The 25,962-nt window shown below is 28.1% G+C and overlaps 1 protein-coding gene and 1 long non-coding RNA gene across 7 annotated transcripts in view; one reads left to right on the forward strand and one right to left on the reverse strand.

Moving 5' to 3' along the window:
* pan (transcription factor pangolin) overlaps positions 1 to 25,962 on the forward strand; it is a 71,197-nt gene that overhangs the window by 26,068 nt on the left and 19,167 nt on the right. For all 6 annotated transcript variants that reach the window (XM_070651928.1, XM_070651925.1, XM_070651926.1 and 3 more), the window contains exons 4-5: positions 24,320 to 24,488; positions 24,775 to 24,894. In XM_070651928.1, the coding sequence (XP_070508029.1) occupies positions 24,320 to 24,488; positions 24,775 to 24,894 (289 nt within the window). The remainder of the gene's footprint in view (positions 1 to 24,319; positions 24,489 to 24,774; positions 24,895 to 25,962) is intronic.
* Positions 20,187 to 21,339, reverse strand: LOC139099460 (uncharacterized). The gene is made up of 2 exons (XR_011545311.1): positions 21,132 to 21,339; positions 20,187 to 21,072 (listed from the first exon to the last, which is right to left on the reverse strand). It is a non-coding gene; the product is annotated as an uncharacterized lncRNA (long non-coding RNA).

Genomic DNA, 25,962 nt, shown 5'->3' on the forward strand with positions numbered 1-25,962 from the left:
TATTATGCACCATATTTAGTAGGAAATATTACAGTTATCAAATTCATTGACTTAACATGTGGCATATACTTTAAAGTTTAAACGATAACACAGTTTTTGAAGCATATTTTCTGAACTTGAGATCGAGAAGTTCTTCATCATAAAATACTCAGTCAAACTAGATTCTCAACCGACATATCCATCCAACAATATAATAGTAATTTCATTGCATACCATAAATCTCAAATACATTGTAATTTACTTCATTTTCCATATTCATCACGTAAGATCTCTCTCTCTCTCTCTTTCTTGATCGTCTTCAAACAAGTCCAACATAGTTAAGAACATAAAAAAATGTTCATCATTTTAAAAACAACAAAACTGAAAATAAATAAAGCAAATGAAGGAAGAAAAAAACCTCAAGTTGAGTAGCTCAGCTTCGTTGTTAAAAAGTAATAAGAATAAGAAAAGAAGAAGTGTTAATGATGTTATGGAGCCATCTTATTGATGAAGCATGATGAAATTTAATGAGTGTAACGCGGTAATTTAAAGAGAGCAATGGGAGGTAAATAAATTAAAGAGAAAGAAATGCTTTATTTTAATCTTTTTCGTTTGTTTTTTGAGATAGAAAAAAGATTTTCTGTATATTTAGGGGGGTTTGGAAAAACTTCGCAAAAAATTGCAAAATATGTGTTTAGTTATAAAATTATGTGAAAAATGACGAAAGCGATTATTGCTAAGTAAATTAAAGCAAAAAGGGAATGTAATACACAAAATATGATTAAATATGTTGGAAAAAAATAAAAATTTAGCCAAAATGGATGTAATTCTACAACAGAAAAATCCAAAAATTCCATCATCTCATCACTTCAACCTCATAAATTCTATAAATATCCATTCTAAATTAGCATAGCCTTTATCCATAAACAATCGCAAACCGCGCACCAACAATTTTCTCTACTCATTACAAACAGCAAAAAGGCAATGAAATAAAGAGCAAAAGAGAAGAAGAAATGAAAATATTTTACATAATCATCAATTTAACTTCTTACACTGATCAATCCATCGATTGAGAAGAAATCCATCTTGCATTCTTTTTGTTTCTGTAAATTTATTTGTTTTTGTTCAAGTTTTTTAGCATTTAAAAAAAGGAATGGATTTGAATTCTATTCATTTTGTAAGGCTTGAATTGGTTTATTAAGAAGCGGGCTAATTATACCAACTGAAGAAATTTTGGATTTAATGCATGTGAATCTAAGCAAATATTGAAGCTAAAGTCGTAAAACTAGCTCAAGTTTTCTGAATCATAGTCAATTTTAAGGTATAAAGAGTTGTAAAATTAAGACAAATTCCATTCAAAAGGTATAAACCTATCTTAGTTTCAAGTAAAATGTTGTTAAAATTCAATTTTAAATTTTAAATCAATTTTTAATATTATGCGCCATTCAAATTTCAGTCTCCTTTTCTTCCTCTACTTTTCGAATTTCTTGACTTGTTTAAATGCTTTTTATAGTTCTTTGAATAATGAACACAAGAATTACACACAGAAAAGAAGAAAAGAAGCGAGAGAATCAGAGGAATTGACGATAAAATGCAGCACTTGAAGCTTCTTTAATTTACTTTTATACCTTTTTAAAATACACTAACCGCGAATGAGTGATATAAGTAGCGAGATTGATTTTTTTAATCGACAATATAGCAATTTGATCTTTTTTCTTCATTTCTCTTTTATTCTTCTCGTTCTGTTCTGTTTTGAGCAAATCAAATTGTGATCATTCAACTGATTCATCTTTATTTGATTTCTTCTTTTTCCATCATTTTCTCATTCTTCGATGTTCAATTTAAATTGAAAAAATTTGTTTGGATAAAAAGAGGCAGCGCAACAACGTTGAATGTTAATTTTCTTAGAATAAGAAATGAGATAGCTGTAAAGGTTTAGTAGGAAATTGTTTTCTCTTGAGATGATTGATTGAAAATTGTGAGAATTTTGGAGATATTTGCATGGTAAATGAGAAATTTTTGCGGGATTTGTTGTAAAATTAGAGGAATTTTTGGATATTTCACATTTTAAAGGAAACCCGATCATTTTTTATATTATGGTGCTAAATTCAATCGATTGTTGCTTTATTAGGATTATCTAAAACACATTTGACAAAAAGTTGGATCCGTACGGTATATGTTATGTCACTACTCGAATATGAATTACAAAACACAAAAAATTCAGCAAATATGATAAATGCTTACCAAAACTATTCTAAATTCCAAAAAAAATATCCCAACACTTTTACACACTCCTCACATTCCTATTCTCTAATAAATTAATTCAAAATTCCCACCGAAGGGATTTAATTTTAAAAATACAAAAAAAAAAAAAATCCAATGTAATAAAAAATTACAATCGAACTAAAAAATATCTTCTCGAAAAAAACTAACCAAATGAAACCTTTCATAATCACTAATAAAAAGATTAACAGCACAAAAGAGATTCTATTTTAATCTTGTGAAATAATAAGAAATTATGAAGTAATGATTAAAACAACAAATGGTAAATTACACATAAATGAAAAACTTTTTATAAAGAATGGTATTTAGTTCTCAATTTTTAAGCAATTTTTAATTCAAAACTGCTTAAATTGTTAAAAACAAATCTCCACAAGTACCAATTCTCAAGCATATCACCTCATCGAAAATGATGTCATGGATCGAGAATGCTAATGATTTCTTGTTAGAACAAAAGCGAGAAAAGCCCACTTGAGATGAGCGAGAATCTGTGAAGGTGAAGGAAAGAAGAGAAGAATTAAAGTAAATGTGTTAACAAGCTCAGAACGTAACGAATTTTATGAGAGTGAGAAAGATTCTCTCACCTTGCGGTTGCTAATCAATTTTCCAACATTTTTTTTTAATTATTTTTTAATAATTTTGATTGATTCTTCAAATAAAAGAAATATGTTTCTCAACTACCAAATCGAATCTGTCGATTGAGTTTCCCATCGGCATGAATTGTAAAAAAATCAATAAAAAATCCCCCAAAAAATGCCATTTTAAAGTGGCGCATTCAGTGGCTCGAATAAAATAATTCTCAAAAAGAGCATGAGCCAACATGAAAATTGAAAATTTGAAATCTTCAGTTTCAGCACACAAAAGAAAAGCCAGAATAGGGAGGAAATGCTCATTCAACTGAAAATTTAAATCCCATCAAGAATTTCTGCTATTTTGAGTTTGAGAAAATGAGTTTTTAGTTGAAGTTGATGAATTCAGGGTGAAATCGGTGAATTGTATGAGTTCACTTTTGTTTGTACTCTAATTTGCAAAAATTTTAATCATTATGATATGAATATCACGGTCAAGGGTGGAAATGAGATGTATTTTTGAGGTTAAAACTATGATTGAAAGTGTAAAATATATTTTTAAATTTAAGATTCAGATTAAAACTTTCGTAATATTTTGAATAGGCAGCTATGTTCTTCTTTAAAAATAACACAAAATATCAAAAACCTAAAAATTTCATTAAAAAATCTTCAACATAAATTCCTCATTAAGTGTGCACACATTTCAATCATCATGATACACACAAAAAACAAACGTAATTGTCATTAAAAATTATATTTTTTTCCTCTTCTCGTCAATGAATCGTTATAATAAAAACCCATGTTGCTGCCGCATCGTTAAGTATCGAATGTCACGTGTCCCGGAAATTATTGCTGGGGAAAACCTTTTTGTTGAAGATTTTCCAAAAGAAATATTATTTTATAGGTTATAAAAAAATTTTATTTGATTAATTGAACTTAGTACAAATAAAAATTGATGCTTGAGTTCATAATGTTGAGGTTGTCTCTTTAATTAGGAGATTATGACTCATATTTTGAGATTTTTATTTTGAATAGATTTTAATATTATGTCTCTGAGTTTCAGGATGAAAACCCAAAACTGAATTTCCATGCACAAAAAAAAAATTCTTCAAAAATGAAGGCATCAAAATAATTTCTATTTACAATTTAAATTTATATTCCTCATTCTAAATCTACAGTTAATTTAATTTAAGAACATGATTTATTGTCACCTTCTGCATCTCACGACTTCTTCATCTTCTCACTTTAAATCTCAAAAGACGTTAATTCACTCATCTCAAATTTTAAATGCCTCGCACGACAGAAAAAAAATCAAATAAATATTTTAAACTTGAAACAAATAAAACAAGTTGTAAAGAAAATAACAACAAACATGGAAATTTGAGAGTCACAGACAGTCGATATTCGATGCGGTAACATATGAGAGTAGTGGGAGAAAGATGGAAAGATGTGTAATGAAAAATCGATTAATGAACTGGGTAAGCAAGTAAATATGTGGATTGGCTTATTGTTTTGTCTCATTTACATCAATTTTTATAAAATAAATATTTGATGTTAAAAATCCAATTTTTAAGTCAGATTGCCAAATTGAGGCTATTTTGCAAAACTTTGGAACCAAAAATAAATATTTTAGTAGTACCATTATGTTCATATATAGCTAATAGACTGAAATTCGAATTCTTCAATTAAAAAACAAGAATAAATCTAATAATTTCAATTAAAATACAAAAGTCCATTAATTATTCACATTTTATGTTTGTGACTTAATCTCATCTTATCTTGTAGAAATTTGTACATAAAAAAATCGTTTCAGTTCCATTAAGATACTCATTTTTTTCTATTCTTGATCCGCAATCCAATTACTGTTCAGTGTATTAAAAGAGAAAAACATAACAAGAAATAAAAATGAGAGAGAAAAGAACCAACAATGTGGAAAAAGAGAAGAAAATTGCACATGAATGGATGGAATATTGGATTTAGTGCCCAGCATGTGAACACAATTAATAGATTCATTATTATTTATAATGGAATTATGACATTAGACTCTTGGAATTGAGTTAAACTTAAGTGCTTTCATGCAATTCATTTTGTGTCTTACTTTACGGATTAGTTTTGTGGACTTTTATTGATTGAGATTGATTGTGATAAAATTTTAGTAAGCTTTTAGATGATAGCCTTTAGATTAAACATTTGCATTGATAATTTGGCGACACAACTTTAAAATTGACAATTTAAACTCAAAATTTAGCAACCTAACTTTAATATTGTCAGAACTAACTCTTAAAATTAAATTAAATGTACATCAACAAAACGAATTCTAGAAGGTTTCAATTACGCAAATTCTATTCACAAACTCTCGAATATTTTCAACGTTTTTTAATTTTTATTTCCTACAAAAGCGCACCATGCAAGCTTGAAGCAAAGGAACAAAAAATATCAATATACGATTATTAGCATTTCCATAGCCATGCCCACCCTATTAAATCACAATATTTCATTTTCAAAATCCCTCTTGACAAAATAATTTTTCCCCTTCTGAATTTGTTGTGTCACTAGCCGAATACTAGGGGAATAAGATGCGCAATGGGCAATATCAGTTGTAAAACATGCACTTATTACTTAATAATGCGTAATTGAGATTGTTCATCTCTTCCCTCATGGCTGGATATTATAACAAAACTTAGGGGATGGAAATTAATGTCATTGCTATTATCGAGTGGATTCTCGTGCATTTATGGAATAACAAATGACAAATGTTGTTGTTTTATCTTTCATTATGTATGTTGTGACAATTTTTATGGACTCAGAAGGCAGATGATGATTTTTCATGACTTGATGGCTTGTAGATCTCTATATGTGACATGAAACTAATTTTACGTTATTTATGAGGTGCTGAGATTTATTGACGATGATATTCTGTCTCATACGAGATTTTAAATTTTTTGAGTGTTGATTCTTTGAATAATCTTGAAGAGCTTGTGATCTTTTGAGGTTGTAATTATTGTATTTTGATATGGATTCTGAGGTAATATTACGAAAATTTGGTAATATTTCAAATGTCTTAGTTATTGTTTACAGATCAAAATTCAATTCCTCCACATCATTAAATTCCCTTAATGACATCCTTTTCTACGATGATATTAAAAAGACATCCCTTAATATTTCATTACACACATCCTTTCCTTCCGAACCGATTCTTTTTATCAAGTCTTTCTACGTTCCTTTGTGTCGAATTTGTATATTGTCAAAATTTGAAAAGAATAAAAAAAATTGTTTTGTCAACAAGAAATGAAAAAAAAAAAATAATAATAAATTTTCGAAAGATATTTAAGCATTAAAGCGAGTCCTTCTTGGAAATGCTACTGGATACAGTTTTGTGAGAATATGTGATGAATTTTAAAAAGGACTGATGCGTCTTTTTTTATGAACTGGTTGAAATTTTCTAAATTTTAAATGAAAATTTTCTCAAAATTTTCTAACAATCCTTCAATGTCAACAAAAAAGTTTTCAGTTTTTATCCTAGTCTATCTCATGATTTATATTTGCTGATAGGATTTTGACCCTTTTTTCCTCTTCCTTTTCCGTCTCTCTTACCAACCCCGTGTACATGCTCATGCCTCACTCTTTAAAAATTCATTTATTGTCGTCTCATTACATGCATCGCATATTGTCATCATCCTTTTTTGTGTTTTATATTTTATTTTTTTCTTCCTTCTATTGTCATTTGCGACATCCCGCATGGTATTAAATGCATTGAATTTTACTGCTAATGGGTTTCATTTACACACAAAAAATACGGCTCATCGATGTTGAATAATGAATATGAGGATGATGATGACGTAGGAAATGAATAAAGTTTTAAGTTATGGCGAATAAAGCGCCTTTTAAAAAAGTTTAGTGATATTTTTGATTATTTGTGCGTATCAAGAAGCCTTGATTGATAGTACTCATTCTGGCTCATAATATGCCTTGTGATGTATAATTTATAATTTCTGGATAAAAATATAAATGGTCTTGCTGATAATAATATGAATTTTATGGAAATTGTATTATTAAAAGATAATACGCACTCTCAGCAGATTATGCGAATTGCGATTGTATTAGACTAACCAATATTTCTCCCAATCTGCAGTTCCAAACCAACACCAATTCATATTAATTTAGCACTAAGCCCTTTTCCACATTACATAAAACTATAAATAAATCTCTTTTTCAACATGTATACGTTCAATGAACATTGATAATCCCTTGTGATAACAATTATCGATGCTTGTAAGAAGGGGAGTGAGTAGGAAGAGAGCTCATGCACTTAACCGCGTATAGATTGCTGTTGACATCGCATATGTCATCAAGTTTATAAAAAAAAATTCTATTTTTGTTATTACAGCAGACTTTTTGCATTCTAATATATTTTTCATAACCCTTAATTCAATATTTTGTTCTTTCATTGTAGATTGTGAGACTTTTTTTGTGAGTCGTTTGGAATGTAATTGAAGTTTTTTGGGATTTTAGTTTTTTGGTTTCTTTCTATCGTTTTTTAATCGTTATTGCTTGAAGGGAAATTTTAATTTTTTGTAGTTCGAAGGGTGAAAATGATTAAATTGGATAGTAAATTAAATGAAATTGTTTTTTTTTATGAGATTTACAATTAAGTAGAAAGATTTTTTGGAGCCCAACTTAATTTTTTTAATAAATTTCACAATTTTTGAATAATTATTTATAAACATCTCAATTAAATTCCATCCTAATCCCATTTTTATTTTTCACTTTTAAACTAATCATGTTCATTTACATTCACAATCACTCAACCCGTCTTATGCTTATCTCGTCTACTTAAGAATTCTTATATTACACTTCAAAAAATGTTTCTCGCTGCTTCTGCTGAGGAACATGTTATTAAAATTTATTATAAAAGATAACGAAAAGGAACCGGAATTTTTCTACTCTTTTTTTTGTGTCTTGTTCTTGTCAACATCACCGTAAGCAGAGATGTAGTCAGAAAGGTGTCGATGACTTGTAAAACGAGATTTCAAAAATTTTAACTAAAAATTTTCTATCAAAATTGGCCAAACTTATAAATTTTAAAGAATTTTGACCTTCAGGACTTGCAACATCCTCCCTTGATACATCCAAGACCATCTTCATCGTGATTGGAATGTTTTTAAGCTTGTTAGGCCGCTCGCGTCATTGTTGAGATATCATAACTAAAAATGTGCTGTAAATGAGGTGATGTGTGATTAAGAAAGACAAGAATTTTTTTTAATGATTTGTGATGAAGAATTTCGAAAAAGACGAAGAAGACAAGCAGTCGACAATAAAAAAGGGCTTATAAAATAATAAAATATTTGTATTTATTTTTTCTTGTATGTAGATTTTTTGATGTCGTGTTTATGTATAATAAATTGTGATTATCATAAATTTTAATATATCGTAGATGGGTTGTTATTAGTAGTAACAAGAATTCTAAATTTGATGGTGTTTTTGTTGATCTGAGAGGGATTAGACAAAACAAACATAATTAGTTGATCTTTATTAGAAATCCTAATTTAAGATTATTTTGGTTGTGTGATTGAAAGTTTTTGGATTTTCAACTTTTTTCTGTCGTTTTTAATTTTATTATCCAAATAAAAATGTTTTGTTTCAGTAAATGATAAATTTATTTATAAACTTAATGATTTGATTAAAATATGAAATAAGGTGGCAACCATCGTTGTAATTCCTTAAAATTTCATATTTTGTTCAGATTGATAGCCAACTGATAAAAAAAATTATTCTATAAATTATTCTAAATCTGGCACTGTTCATATATATAACATTGTTATGACAAGTTTCAATTATTAATATAATCTTTGAAGAAACTAGCGGATTTTTATCCGTAATATAAGCGATATTCAAATCATCTCTATTAAATAAAAGTTCAATAAAATAATTCTCAGACGCACAAAATTGTTATCGGTTCTGACACTTTAACATGCAAAGCAATTCATTGGAAATATTAAACGAATAAAAAAATTGAAATATTTCATGATTGTTGATAAGAAAAATGACAAATAACAAGACAGATGACACTCAACTATGAAATTCATTAACCATTGCATCATCAATTATGTTCAACCTAAGAATTTATTGAATTTTTCGGTGATTTCTAGAAACAGTTAAGAATTGCAATAATATTTTTTTTTTTTATGTTTAAAAATTTTTTTTATTTAAAATGATATTGTAATACATTTTAATAATGCACTTTTGTAACGACTTTGCACCAAAATAAGCTTCGAGTCTTCAAACTACTTCATTTTAGCCTAAATATTCTCAAGCAAAAAAAAAAAACTCTAATTTGAACTTCAAAAACAACACAAAATCATCAACAAAGCTCAAATCACTATACAATTAACACATCTGATATGAATTTTCGCACAAACTTGAAGTTAAATATGTATTCGTATTCCATCTACACATTCATAAACTCCCCCATAAATACCACCGAAAATATATATTTGTGTTAATGTTCCGCATATCATCCACTTAACGAATGCAGAGCATGAGAAACGACATCAATAAAATACAAAAATAAATATCGAGCAATATGTGTCAATGGAATTATTTATGTTTTTAATATCAACTGATTCTCTCACTATAGTAACCTTTTTTTGTGTGAAGCTCTCATTTATTTCATATTTTATCGCTCTTACTTGCTCAATGACTGAGAAACAGCAAAAAAATAATAATTTTTTATCAAGCAAAGAAATGTCGTAAATAATAAACAAGTTAAGAAAATTTTTGGTTAATATGGGTTGGTTAGCTGTTTAAGCGCATTTTAGGAAAGAATAGTTGAACAGTTAGAAATAACAAAACTTTTTGCCTTCTAAATGATATATAAAAATTGAAAATTGAGGAAAAAATTGGTGTATCTCCTGAATATGATGCTTATTTTAAAAATTTGTTTGATTAAGCTCTTATCATAGCTATCAATAATTATTGAAAATGCCAACCGGTCAACTAAAGCTGCTAGAGCTACCTCATTCCACAAATCTCCCCAAAAAATACACCTCAGAAAAAATTATCAACGCATTACATGCTTATCGCATAATTTTTAAAACAGAACACACGCTTTGAATGAACAAAATATATAAATATATAACATAAAAGTGAATGAAATGGAGACAACACAGACGACCGTGAATTAATTTTTGTTGACGATTTGTAGATGGATATTTTAATATACATAAATACACACAACATGTATTAGTGTATAACGTCAATTGAGACACAATTTAAACGCCAATTCTAGCACGATTAAATTAGTATGAAGTGCTACTTGGTAATTTATAGCAATTGTGACATCACCAACGGATCTTTTATCTTTTAATTTCAGACTCGAATTTATTTTATCTTGCAATGAGATTGACATGCAATTTGTTAAAGAAAATATTGGATTGATTTATTGATGGGGTACTTGAGGAGGTGGGATGACTTTGTGATGATTGAGGCTGATATGGATTAGTAGTAAAAAAATAAAATTTCAGACTGGTTTTGGGTTGACTTTTATGATATTGTTCTATTTGGTTAAAATTTGATCAAATTTATGTTAGGGATAGACTTCAAACTAGGGTTTCTGGAAACGGTTTTTAAAAAACTGTAAAACCGCACTTTTTAACCTAAAAAGCTGTTTTGTTTATTCTTTTAAAAAACGCGGTTTTAACACTTTGTATGAAAAAAATTCACTTAAATCCACGAATAGTAATTTTTCGAGATTATTTTTAAAAAAATAAGGTTCAAATATCTATTCTAAATTTTACAATATGTTATCAAACAATATTTAACTTTAAAATAAAATAGAAGAAAATAGAAAGTTTCAATACTTTTATGCATAAAAATAACTTTTTAAAATTTTTCAGAACTTTTCATACGTTTGTTTGAAAACCACAAAAATCCGTAAAACCTAGGTTTTGAAAAAGTGCGGTCTTACAGCAACCCTACTTTAAATTGTTTTCCTATAAATGAAGTATAATTGTGAATGATATGAACAACAATTTTCAACTAAATTTTGGTAAATATGCAATTTGGTAAATTTAATTTTTTATCTCTCTAACTCTCAGTCAATACTCTCAGTTCCTCTTTTATGAACCTCGACCATTCTTTCTTATCGTTACTCTCACAGATCATCTAAAAAAATTGACAAAATTATCATTAAATTATTAACAACCTATAACATTTTTTAATGTCAGAAAATTGACAACGAAAATATTAAAATATTAAAAAATCATTGACAATAAAAGAAGTTGCTATAAAAAAAAATATTTCTGTGCGGCACGAAGAAAGCAAGCGTCTGGGTTATCAAACACAGGTCATCTTTACATTCATGAATCAAATAAAATTCTCAATGAGTGAGTGAATGAATCAAGCAATTGAATGCAGGCTTGTGTGGTAGTTGATATGTGTGTCAATGAATAAAGTCATTAATTTAAGTTTTGATTTGTGACGTATATTTTGGAATTTATGGCATGATAAGGGATAAAAATAAAAATCCAGAAGGATTTTCAAAACATTTTGTGCGTCATAATTAGAGAAACTGTTAATAATGATTTCTCGAGATCCCGGTCCCGATATATTTTCGGGATTGAAATTTTCAGGATCCCGAAAATTTCCGTGATCGGGATATCTATTTATAATTATAATAGTTCATTCAATGTATCTACACAAGTTCTGTCATTTTTTTTTTTTTCAAAACGCAACAAATTTAAAATTTAAAAAACCTTAAAAAATCTTACAAAAACATAAATTAAAGTCAAATTAAAGTTCTAAAAAAAATCTTAATCAATTGTAATTTGATAATAAAGATGTCATCGGCACCACAGTGTCACACAATGTCGACACAATCAATTCAATTTTTATTAAAAATATTGACACATTTGAATCATCGACTGTTAAATTGATTTCTTTTGACCTTACTCTAGCGCACTAACAAGTCGCAATGACAACAAAAAATAAAATTTTTGAATTTTAGGAATTTATAAGATTGTTTATTTTATAATTTAAAATTATATAATATGTGATGATGAGATTTTTTACAAGTTTTTTTTATTCAGATAGATGAAGACAAAAAAAAAGAAATTAATAATACATTATTCCAAAGAGTTTACTCTAAAATATGCACCTACAACGATCTATAATCAAGAAATTCCCAATATAATCAACATATAACCACATTTTCATCCAATTCATCATCCTTTCATTTTCATTCAGCTTCATTTTGAATTTAATCATCTCAATTCTCAGAATTTATATCAAAAACTACCTCCACCCCTCCCCAACAAACCTCTCTCATTTTCAACATTCATTCACAAAATATTTTCTCTAATTTTAAAGCCTTCCACAACTCCCTTCAAAGCACCTTTAAATTCCTCATTCCATTTTAATTTTAATTTTATTTATTTGTATTCGTGAAAATTTTACACATGTTTAATGAATAAAATATCAAAAGTATTTTGAATATTTTTGCATTGACGTAACGAACATGTGAGCATGTGTAGAAATTGAAAATTTAAATTCGCACATGGAAGAATCTGTTTTGTGCTGGAACGATGACTTTTTATGTTAAAAATGCAAAATAAATCTTAATTTCCATAAAAAGTAACTGAAAAAACTGAAATGTAAAAATAATGAGACAGAAAAAAGGTGAGAATGAGGGGAATTGAATGACAAACTCAAGATTGTCATAGTAACGATGTTGAACTGTTGGGGTGAAAGAAAACGCAGAGAAAAATTTAATTTTGCTCATTTGAATTCGTATTTTGAGATGCCAGGTGGAAATTCAAGTGGAATGTGCTGAATTAATATTAAACAGTTATATTTACTGGGGTTGAGAATTTAATTTACTTAGGAATTTTTTATAATTTTACAAAAACACTAAAACTCCAATTTCAACTTAATCTCTAAATTTCTCATTTTATTTAATTGAATTTAAATTTTAGAGTTCAAAGTTTCGAAACGTTTTGGTACATTTTACCTCATTTCAGAAGCTGAGCAACGAAAATCTACTTTTTATATTAAATTGAAATGGTTTAACTATTTCTTTTTAATTTCTTTCAAAATCTAAGTCAGGTTTATGTAGTGAATATGGAGGTTTATGTATGTTATAATGCACTGATAAAATTTTATCGTGTAAGTTTTAGATTAAAATAGCAGACACAAGAAAGATCTAAAATTTTTTTACTGATCTATAACCAAGAGTAGGGGTTGTTTCAGATTTCAAAGGGTTCCTTTTCGTAAATCATGAAAATTGAGTCTAAAGATAGTCAAGAGTGTGTTAAGAGAAATACTTATGTTGTGTAAACTAAAAATGAATCCAAATCTCAGCCAGTTTTGATTTAGATTAACTCGATAGGCGCCATTCACTTATTACGTTACCCAAAAAAATTAATTTTTAGACGCTCCTCCCCTCCCTTCTAAAAAGGGAATGGAATAAGTGAACTGTTTTTTTGCATTACATTTCTTTATATTTATAATATTTAAACTTGTGACTAGCATAAAGCGTCGATGCCAGTTTCGTTAACCAAAATATGTATCCCAAATCCTATCACATAGAAACGTATGCTTTTCAGGATTCCCTGTATGATTTATTCTTTTCCTGTTTCATGCTTTAGTTTCGTTCCTTAAATTTTTATTTTTTATAAGTTGTGATCTACCTAAAATCTACAGAACACAAAAATTATTTTTTGGAACCTGCAATTTTCTTTTCAATCCTCATTCATTTTTGTGATTTATTCTTATTTATTTGCCTGCTTTTTTCAATTTCTTGTTTGCTGGCTAATGTTTTGTTGATCTTTTTTTATTTGTGCTGTTAATTTATTAGAAAAAAATCTTTAGTTTTTGAAATTTTTATTATTTTTAGATTTTTTAAGGTTTAAATTTTTTTTTTTGTATTGTTTAAATTTTTTTACGTATTTTTACACGTTTTATGGTTAGTGGATGTTTGTTTTTGATATTTTTATTGAATGTGCTGAATTTTGTTCCTCAGCTTACTTTTATTGGGGTTATGTAAATGGAGGACGAAAATAATGTATCCAGCCCAGGGACCTTAGTTTTAGAAATTTGTAAAGATCCAACCTAAAAATTTTCAGCAATAAATCCTTCCAATTTCTATTGAATAGAACCAAATTACTTCCCACTTCACAGCCCTGATTTGATTTACTTCTAGAAAAAAAAAATTAAAATCCCAATTTCTTCGTTTATCTTTTATTTTCAATTTCACCCCATAAATTACAAAAAAATAATCATTTCACAAATAAAAAAAAGTTTAACAATTCCTTGCATTTACACAATAAAAATGTGAAATTCTCATCCAAAACTCAGACAATAGCTTAGTTCAGCACAGCGCTGTACATAAAATTTTATATTTTTTTCCTTTTTCCATTTTTTGTTAAAAATGAATTTCTATGAATAGAAATGTTGCAAAACATTCAAAGTCATCCAATTGCAAAGAAACTTACTCGTTATTCAGTTTCTTTTGTGTTCATTTGATGTAGTTGTGTCTGTAAGATGCAGGCATAAAAATAATGAAAATGTGACAGGATTGTACAAAATATTTGAAATATCTTTTTCGCTTTGCTTTTGTTGAATGAAAATAAAAGATGAGAAATGAAATATTTTTGATGATTTAATGACATACTTCCTTTTTAATTGTGGATTATTAGTTTTTGGGTCTATATGAACTAATTTAAAATATTTTTTTGTGTATGAGAATCAAAAATTATAATTGAAGTTTTTATGATAAATTTAACTTCAACTTTAAAATCTCGACCAAACAGCACCAAATTGTGGCATATTATTTTGGATGAAACTTACTTAAATCTTTGTGAATAATATTAAAAATATATTTTTGCGTCATATTCAGATAAAAACAGTAATGTCACTACAAAACTACACATAACATTATTTTTTAGCGCATTTGTTTTGCTTCAATTTGAGTCTAAACTGAATTTTCATTTTCAAAAACTTTTTCAAAAATTCAAATTCAGTTCCAGACCACAAAACTATAGCAAAATAATATCCACATTCTTAAAATTTCCTAACACTTTCTTACAATTTTTATACAATTCAATACACTAGTTTCAGCCATTAGCTTCCTTTTCAATATTGCATAAATATTTTTATCCCAAACACATAAAAAAATTCTTTGAAAGAATGCAAAAAAAAACATCATGAATAGCCTTTAGAAATTCTTTTCATACCTTGCAGTTCCATTTCAATTCCTATTCAAGTAAAATTTGAAAGGAAACATGACGAATACAATGAATTGATGGATTAAAGGAAGAAGGCGAAAGGTGATGACTTCCTTTATACAACGTTGCATTACATTAGGCTGTAGTCACTAGGATTTTTTAATGTAGGTGTTTTGGAATAATAAAGTCTTATGGGAATTGTTGTGCACAAGAAATTTATTTGTAGATCTGGATTATTGGATTTTTTAGTATATTTAGGCTCATTTGGATATATTAGATGATACTTGAAAATAATAGGAGACTTAAAAAAAAACTATTGCCAAAATCATACTCAATCGCCGACTTTTTTATTTTCCAATAATATACCGCACATTTCTACTTTTCTCAACGGCTTTTTTGCTACCAAATCATCAAAAAACAATTTTTTCACACAAAAGCAATTTTTTCCAGCCTCAATTTATAAGAAATCTATTATTTTCATAATTTTTGCCTTCTACATGTTTCTTTCGCATCATTTGGTCTTTAATGACTGTATCAATTCATAAGAAGAAATTTAACTAGCAAATCAACCAAAAAACTTAAAATTTACATCTACATTGCTAATTTGTTTACTTATTTTCCTCATTTCTTTTGTATATGGAATATATAGCACCATTAGTAGCTATTCAATCGTGCGTATCATCATCGAAAATGGCAAGAAATCCAAAATTGGAGAAACAAGAAGTGCAAAAGGGGTTTTTTATGAGATTTTATTTTTTATAGCAATAATATGCATCATTTAAGCCTCATTTTTTGGTGAATTGTGAATTTATTGGTGTAATCAAAAATTGCTGTTTTGAGTCTTTACGGTTGTAAAATGATAGGTGCCAACCCCAAGTTGACATTTTTTTTTTAAATGTTCAATATTAGGGACTCAAATATTCGAATTAAGTATTCATTAAAGTTTGTTTCTTTGCATAAAGAAATTTTTTTTTTACTTTGAAAAACAAAAACTTTGCTGTAAATACCACACATAATTCAACACAACAAGTAATAAACCCCAGGACAAATGTTGTGTCATTGTTATCAACACACATTAATGCTCAAATCAATCAAATCAACCAAATATGCTCGCATCAACCCAGTATCTAACATCCAATAAAAGAACTATTGAATTTCTCGTCACCAAAAATGGCAATTAAATGGCACGTTTTGATGCAAAACTACAATAATTTCAATACCATCAGCAGCAAGAAAAAAAGCACAAACACAAAAAAAAATAATTTTTCCCCTTAAGGCATTTAAACGTGCTGAACTCCACATCTTTAATTAACTTAAAAAGTTGTTATTCAATAATAATAATAATAATAAACGAAGTATTTTTGCGCACACAAAAAAACAGCCCATTTGACGAAATAAGAAATGAAATCATCGCCTTTAATGTGAATGAAAAATGGAATGAAGAAGAGATTGGAGAAAGAGAACAGAAAAGGAGAGACAAGACATTAATTATTTCAGTCAGCCCGCAATTCTGTTCGAGTTTTTTTTTCTTATTGTGGTAAATTAGGGGTTCTTATTATTTTAACACGTGGTACAGAGATTTTGATTTAGAATAGTTTATGATTAAGGAAAAAAGTTAAAAATAGTAAAAAGTATTTACTAAAAAAGTGTACAGTTTACTAAAATAGTTTATGTACCATTGCTCTGTATCATCACTATCATATTAATAGGTATGACATAATAGTCACGATCCAAAACATAATACAAGATTTCTTAAGATAGTTTATAATTTTCAACAATTACATAATATTCTAACAACTATATATTTTCTAACATTTTCTAACTAAAATTTTGCTAAAATATTGGATTTACTAAAATAGTATACTATTGTCAGTATAGTGACAAATTTAATATTATGTATACAATTTTAACCATAGTTGATCAAAAGTAGTATGCAACTGAAATCTTCGAAGACACTTAGTCCAAACTAAACCACAATTGATTTCCCAGAATACTAGAACCCTCAAATCTCACGAAACCATTTTCAAAAGGATACTTAAATGCATGCCCATTGGCGTTCTTTGCGTGTTTCTATGCTGCATCTATTGCACCCAACTCAAGTCGTAAAAGATGTGTAAATTGATGGTTTTTTCTCATTCTCGTTATTTTCCTCGTTTATTTTGTATTTATAAAAAAAGAATCAATTTTAAGTAAAAAAGTAAACGAGAATGTAAAAAGGAACTGAAAGAAGGCACAAAGAGACGTTGATGTTAATAATTAGAGTTACGTGTGTATTTGTGCTATACAAACAATTTTGTTCATTCCGATATAAAGTGCATATTGGATTAGGTGCCATGGCTAGCGTGGCGAAATTTATTGTGTGATAAACACGCCGTTCTGAATGGCAATAAAGGAATAAGACTAAGAGAGAGATTCAGCATTAATTCGAGGCGCCGAAATTTTTTTTCTGTTTTGCTTCTTTTACTGATTTTGGCATGATTTTTGGTGAAAACAAAAGATTATGGGAATATAAATGGATGTGATTATCGTGATGAGATGTGGCACGGAATGAATTTTTTTTTGTGTAAAATTTAAATAATTTTAAGATAATTTGTATTGAGAGTTGTATGAATATTGAGATAAAATTTTGAAAGTTGTTGTGTGGGATGGATGAAACAAGTGTCTATTTACAAGAATAGACCAAATGCTGACTGTTGGTGGTGTAGTGATGCCCGTTATTCATACGACTTGAATTATTTGATAACAAAATGAGTTTAAAATGGTTTAATAAGTACAGATCTGGACAATTTCGATCAAAATATGGCTATTTGTTCCTAAATCAGCACATAACTTTCTCACAAGTAAACCTATATCCAATCAAAATATTCTCAATCCCAATTATCCAATAAATCACGACTCTATCATTATTTCCAATTCCGTTCTTATGAATGCAATAGTCAAACCACATCGTTAACAACATAACAAATTATTCACTTAAATGCCCTAACATTTCCCTTGTCAATAACTTAATAACAATAACAAATGAATAGTTTTTAACTTTTATGGTTGTGCATTCGAAGGAAAAACTGTTTCGATATTAAGAATTCATATTGCGTGTCGACTGCTTTGTTCCGGTTAATAAGTACAAAAAGGATATGCTACCTAATAATAATGTAATTAATGATTTTTTTTGTTTTAAATTAAGCAATAATGTATGATACAACAAGTTGTAAATTTTTCTGATTTATTAGAAGGATATGTGGATACAGTCTTGTGTTGACTATTGTTTTCGATACTTTATAGTAAAAAACAACTAAAGCCAGGATCCAACTTTAATTCAATATAATACTGATTACACACAATTCGTCGATTTAACAATTATAATCCCTCTAATCATCCACTTTTTTTCTCATATCAGTCACAAAATCGCCAACAATTTATAAAAAAAAAAAAAAAACATTTAATAGTTATCAAAACAAATCCCAAATAAGGCATGCTTAAATAAAATTTAAAAAATAACAAGTTACACATTTGTGTGTGGCCATTGTCAAATATTGCTCATCGTCAAATAAACAAACCGTTTTGTCAGTCGATTATTACATAATAACGATGACAATTCATAATGGCCATTGTCGCGGCTAGTAAAGTGCTTGCTAATGAGCTGCCACGCGATGATCATTCTTTCATATTTAAATTCTCATTCATTCATGAATAAGAAGATAAATTGAAGGTTTTTCAATTTTTGTGTGTATGACTTAACTCGACTTGCTGTGCTTTATGGCTTCCAGATAAATATATATTTTATTATTACTTTGTGTACGAGATTCGATATTTGATGATAAAAGGTATGAGGTGATAAATTATTGATGATGCATGCAATTATGTCAAAAATGTTGATTAGTAGCTTATGTCTAAAATGGTGCACAGAGGACGAATTTAGTGATTTTAATAAAAAATTATCTTAAAAGATGATTCACTGCATTAATCCGATAGCTTTTTAGTTCAATACTTCGACAAAGTTTAGGGTACTTAATTTTTCGACAAAGTTTTTTCAAATTGAATTTTAATTCCTAGATAATACTATTTCAATCCATAATAAATCAATTTGCAGCAAAATTTTACAGCACAAACTATCATATCAACCCATTACATATTCAACTGCACAAAACCTTTCAATATACTTTTTCTTTAGTTCCGACAAATGCATTATTCAGTCGTTTACTTCCCTTTTAATTGCATTTGTCTGAAAAAAAATAAAAAATTTAAATATAAATGACAAAGTTGGCGTGTTTTTACAATTTGAATCATCTATGGTCAATTATAAACGATGAAAACTTATGAATAATTAATAATGTGACTGACTAACAAGCCGACAAGTCGATAATTTGTTTATGATAATTGGATTTTTGATAAATTTATCATTATTGACTTTAGTTGAAGAAAATCGTACATTTTATGACTGTTGACTCGATAGTCATATAATGCTAACAATTTTTGACTAAAAATCCTCATATTTGCACTACTGTAATTCCAAACATGTCTAAAATATCATTCATAAAATATAAAATTCCTAAATCTAAATAATCCCATAATATTCTCATAACTTCTAAACTACTTCAAAAATTCCACAAAATGCGACTTCTTTGTGTAACTAAAAGTATGTGAGTCGCATAGAGTACTTGAAAAAAATGTTCGCTGCATTCACTCAAGTGGCATCTACAATAATTAGTGAGCAAATAGAAAAGAAATTTCAACACATACAAGTAAAAGTTGAAGATTTTTTTTTTTCATTGCTGAAGTGGCACTTGAGGACTCAGGTTCATTTTTTTTCAGGACAAAAACTTCTTTCCATGTGAATTGCGGTAGCAGTTGCCTCAAGCGTATAATTTTTATGCTCTTTAGAACTTTCTTCCACATTTAAATTAAATTAAAAGTTGAAAAAAATAAATTATAAAAATAAAGATGGAAAGCTTTAAGTGCAGACATGAGAATTTTGAGGACTCAAATGTTTCGTATGGTATTTAAAATGACGATCTAGTCTGAGCCTGCTCAAAAAGAAATTCGGGATCATTTATGTCAGAAAATTCCAAAAAACGCAAAATATTTTGTTCTTTCGTTGCAACCTAAGATTTTCACAAAATTTTTAAATATAAACAGATTTTTATTCCAAAATACTTTATTAAAAAATTAAAAAATTAACAATTTTAGCAACAGTAACTCTTATATCAATTATATTCTACCCCCCACCATCAACCACAGTGTCATTATTACAAAACTTAACAATCCTTGTGTATAGCCCCACAACATCATTCACATCATCCGGATATTTCAAATCAATGCACAAATTTTCACCCAAATCCATAAATTCCAACATTTTTGTATGCTGAATTGACGCCACATTTATTCTCACTAATTGATTTCCATTGAGTCGCAATTCCCTTAGTTCACTGCTTACAGGAAATGGCAAAATGTCAAAAATTCTTATCAAATTATTTGACAATGTGAGAATTTTGAGGTGTCTTGCAAGTGAAAATGCCTCAAACGGAATTGATTTGATTTTATTGCTGGACAAATCAAGCACTTTTAAATTTGGAATCGACTTGAATGTCTGATCATCAATAGAACTGATGTGATTTCCAACAATAAAAATTTTTTCAAGATTTAGTAGTCCAAAAAAATCAGTAAACCTCAAAGCCAACAAATTTGATCTTGAAATTGTCAAAATCTCAAGATTTTTGAAGAAATTTGAAATGCCTTCGGGTATGTACCGGCAGTTTTGTTGTGATATGATCAAATTTTTCACATTTCCATTAGCAACTCCATGAAAGTAATCTCCAGATACTCTTATGACTGTGATGTTTCTCGATGTTATGTTTAAATTCTGTGCTGTACAAATGTGACCCTCTTGAGATGGCGAAAAGTCACAGTTGAGAGTTATGTGTTGAGTCATTAATCGATTTGTATTATTTGGTGGTACTAAGGGATTGATTGAGTAGCATGATGAGAGAATAATATGATAGAAAAGAAGGACTATTATGATGAATCTACAATAAGATGCAAAATTTATATACAAATATTTAATGTACAAATATTAAAAACTTACATAATCATAGTATAGAAATAATTGTGCCTTTACTAAATCTTGTTTAGCCTCCTAAGTCAATCCTTATACAGCTCAATATTCTGTTTAATTGAGAAAAAAACACAATTTTATATTTTCAATGAATTCTCAAACCACAAACGGATCTCCTTTGTCAATAACTGTCGTCTTTGCTGTCTTATTTTTCGGCAACTGAAAGTTGTTTTTGAAGTGCTCGGGTCTTTTATAAAGGAAGTTCTCATGTTAAATTATCAATACGTTGTATTACATGAGTAACTGATAAGCTAAAGACAATTGTAAAGGTATCAAAAAGGTTCACAAAGTCTGAAATAATTTGAAACAGTTTTGGAAGACCTTTTTTGCATGGAACACTTACAATATGGAGAACAGGCTGGGTTCGGATTCAGGGGTGTATCTTTAAGAATAATATTGATGGTTGAGAACTCCGCCATCAAGAGCTAGTCTGTTGCTTGTTGTTGAATATACTAATTAAGTAGGAGTTAAGTGATGAGTTAACAGATGATTCAATTAAGCCTGAGTACCTAGGCAGAAACGTTAATCACCACTGAAATTAATACAAAAAGACATTTTTCATAAAATTAGGCTGAAAATAAGAGTCTTCTGAATACTTGTAGTATCTAAAAAAAATTGATTACTCACAAATATTGAAAATATCCAGTTATTCAGTGTATTCCATGGAAATATTTTCTAAAATTTTAGGAATAAAAAATTTTTAAATGTCGTCATCAAAACCAAGATATAACAAATGAAAATAATTGTCCCGAAATTTTCACAATTAGAACAAATTTTTGAGAGTTTCACAGATTAAAATTATTAATTTTTAATTTTCCAAAAAAAAAAAAAAAAAAATACCTAGCAAAAAAAACTATTTTCAGACAACCTCCTAAACAAATTTCATTCTTATGAGGGTATCAACAATTAGTCTTAATCACATCCATATTGCAATGAACACGTTCAACCAGCCATATTTCCTGCAGTGTTTTTAACCAATTTAACAACAAATAATCTCAGCAATTACGATAGAAATTGTTATTTTTTGCCAATTTATTACACCGAATTTGTGAGATGAACGTGCCAGTTATAATGAGACCGCACGTCGTCAATTCTTTTCTTTTTTGCTTCTTTTAATGATGATTTAATGGGTTGTTGATGTTCATAGTGGTTGTTTTAATTTTGAGATATACACAGGGATATACATTAGATTTTTTTTTTTTTTATTTTTGTAAGCCTTGTTTTAAATTATTTTATTTTATTAAAGTTAATAAATTTATTGAATTTTTTTATAAAATCTAGTTCATCTCATATCTCAGAAATTTAAAGTTGTTATATAAATCCCCTTTATTAAATTTTTCAAGTTAATTCAAGTAATTTATTTTAAGTTTCTTTCAATTTCAACACAATCTCAGTTTTTCAAATTAACACTTAAATGACCACAAAACTTGCTTACTACTTTATTTTCACGAGTTTTTAATTTCATGATACCCAGACATTCTTGTAAATGACTTAAAAATTTATTTTTTTCACATTCGCATTTTTTCAGTTCTGCTTATTTTATCTCTCCTTTTTTATTCTTTTGAACTTGTTTGAGGTTAAAAATTCAGTTTAGGGTCTAAAAAAGATGAGAATTTTTGGAATTTTTAATTAATATGACCTTGAAATTGATGACTTTTATTTTGGATATTAAGATGTAAAGTCATGCGATAATCTTGTTTGTTTTATGACTTAATGTTATAGTTTTTTACGATTTTGCATTGAAATTGGTTGATTAAATTTTATGCAGGGTTTTATGTTTGGATTTATTTTGGTTTATTTTTTTTAAACGATATTGGCTGAAATTTGATAAATTCTGGCAATGTAAATATAATCAGTTCATGTCACAATCTGATAAAGCATTTCAAAATCAAACAAATAGAGAATTTTTTTTTTTGAAAATTACCTCAAATCTCAAGCTACCGCAAAAAAATTATAATTTTGACAACCAAACAAAGCATCAACAATGTAAATAATGCCAGCAAAAATAACAATCATCATCATAAAACTCATCGAGCCATGCGAAATGAAATAAAATGTTATTAAAGTGCATTATAAAATGGTTAAATGCACAAACATACAGAAAATGATTAAGGGAGACGAATTCAATAACATGAGATGATTATGAGGCATGAAATTATTAAATATGAGTCATGTTGAAGGGTGAATGAAATTATCCAAGGGGTTGTTCGAGATACGATACTAAATTTAACATCATAATCGTCCAATTGTTATTTTTTTCTTATTAAAATATTGACTTGATGTAATTTCACAAATTATGGATTATGATATGTTTAATCGGGCATTGTCGAGTGGAATTTAAAGTTATTGTTTGGTTTTAGGATTTGGTGTCTTTGTGTATTTTTGGTTTAGATTATTTTCAGGATTTTTGGTAATTTTTTGGTGAATTACGGGATTTATAGTTGGCTTCAATAAGGGTTTAAATTGATTTTTATGCTTTTCAGTAGTTTAAGTACCAAACTATCCAATATGCTTTAAAATTTGCCACAGTGAAGCAAAAATTAATTAAAATATAAGAAAAAAAACAATTACTGAGTGTGAATTTTTGTTCCATTTTTTAAAATTCTTCAGAAAATTAATAAAAAAAATTATGTGTTTATTTAGTCTACAATCCATGTTTGAGCTAAATCGGTATCAATGATCCACCATCTTAATGCAAAAGTCCTCTCAAAAACGACAGAAAACTCACTAATTGACTCCATGAGCTTGTATACTTCATAAACCTCGCATTGTCATACAATCATGAAAAAGCTTTTAATACTAATGCACATTGATGGATAAATAAGTGAAGCATAAAATGGAAAAAAATTTCAATTTTCCTTTCATTTTCTCATTTGTAAAATATTATTGAGGATTAAAAGCATAAGAATGCTGTGTAATTATGGTAGCAATCAAGTACAGATGAAGTGTAGTTGGAAAATGAATGAACTAATGGAAAATTGTGAGATAAAATGATGGGAAATTATGAGATGGCAGAAAAATAATTTCAAAAATGCTATAAGAAATTATTTAAGAATTTAAATTATGCAAAAAAGATTCAATTTTTTCAAAACATATTTAAAAATTATCTAAAATCATACAGTTCTAATAATGTATTTTTATTTTAATTTTATTTTCAGGTTTAACGCGGCCCGCGTTATATCCATTTCCCGCCACACAGTATCCATATCCAATGCTCAGTCCGGAGATGACTGCAGCATCGTGGCATACGCCGTCAATGTATTCGGCAGCGTCGAGTTTTCGGAGTCCGTATCCCTCGTCGCTGCCCATCAATACGACACTGTCGAGGTAAATTTTTTTTTTGTGCCTATATTATTGGATTCCTATTTTTTTTAATTTCATCAATTTTTGATGAAAAATGATGCTTTCCCCAACTCTGGGTATATAAAGGGTATATAAATACAACGTACCTAGCGACCAATTTGTGTATCGAAAATCACACAAACCGAGTTGGTGTGACTAGAACAGCGAAAAATAATTGCTTCCAATTATTTGTTCTATGTATCATTTTTCTTCAAATTTTACGAACTTGTTTACAAAAGTACTGACAAAATTATTATATTTTTGCTTCTAGGTTTTCACCAACCAGTCTGTTGCCTTCTGTTCACCCGCATCATGTACTCAATTCACATCCGACGATAGTATCATCGGTATCAAAACAGGAAAGTCTAGAGGCGAATCATCGATATGGACGGTAAGTATTGACTGAATGTTGGCACTTATATTTACTTATTTGTGGAAATAACGAATTTTATTTGGGTTCAAAATAAGGTTTTAGTGGTCAACATGGAGAAACTGATAAGAATTCTTAAACAATCAACAAAAAATAAATAAAATAAATAAAATAAATTTTCCAAAAAAAAGTAAAAAATCCTTCAATTTACCCCTTAAAAAATCCTTATTCAAAAAAATTTCCTTAAAAACACGTAAAGTCACGCCCACACAAGACTCAAACGACAAAAAATTCTGCACATGAAGAAAATTTTCTTCACTTAAAGAACAAAAAGAAAATTCCCATTCGTCATCATTTTTATTATACGTTTCTGCATCCAACAACAAGAAAAAAAATTGAATAAAAAAAATTTTTACAGATGGGAAAAAAAATTATCGAAGGAGAAAAAAAATCGATTTTTACACTGCGCGATGAAGAGGAAAATTTTATTCTGTCCTTATTTTTTTTATCCCTCCTACATGGATCAATTGAAATTCTAAGAAAAGAAAAATTTGTTTTTGTTGAGAAAAATCTGAAAAATCTGATTCTTTGTTGAAAACTCAAATTCTATTTTTTAAAAATAAATAAAATTTCCAATATCAAACAAAAAGATCACCAAATTTAAAAAATCAACCTAAATTTTGCTCAAAATTTAAAAACTATCCTAAAAATTCTCAAAAATTTGAACTTCAAAAACTTTAATTCAACCTTTAATATCTCACTAAATTTCTCCATTAAATCATTTAAATGTCGACATTGAAAACTTATTTAAATCAAATAATTACAAATAAAACAGAGAAGAAAAAGGAAAATTTTCTCACTTGACACATAAAAAAAGAAACTTTTCCTTGTTGAATATTTCATTAAATATTCCTTTGATGTCTCACATGAAAATTATGCTCACAATAAACTTTAAAAGGCAAAAATACCTAAAAGCTTTGAAAGCAAATTTGAAAGGAATTTTGAAGCATCAAAGACAATTTCCGATAGAATTAAAGTTTTTTTGAGGAAATATTTGAAGACTTGATTTGTTGTTTGTGTTTAAATTGC

The sequence above is a fragment of the Chironomus tepperi genome, unplaced genomic scaffold, assembly GCF_022539635.2.
Source record: "Chironomus tepperi strain 1889 unplaced genomic scaffold, CSIRO-AGI_Ctep_v1 contig_467, whole genome shotgun sequence".
In the NCBI taxonomy this organism is placed as follows: Eukaryota; Metazoa; Arthropoda; class Insecta; order Diptera; family Chironomidae; genus Chironomus; species Chironomus tepperi.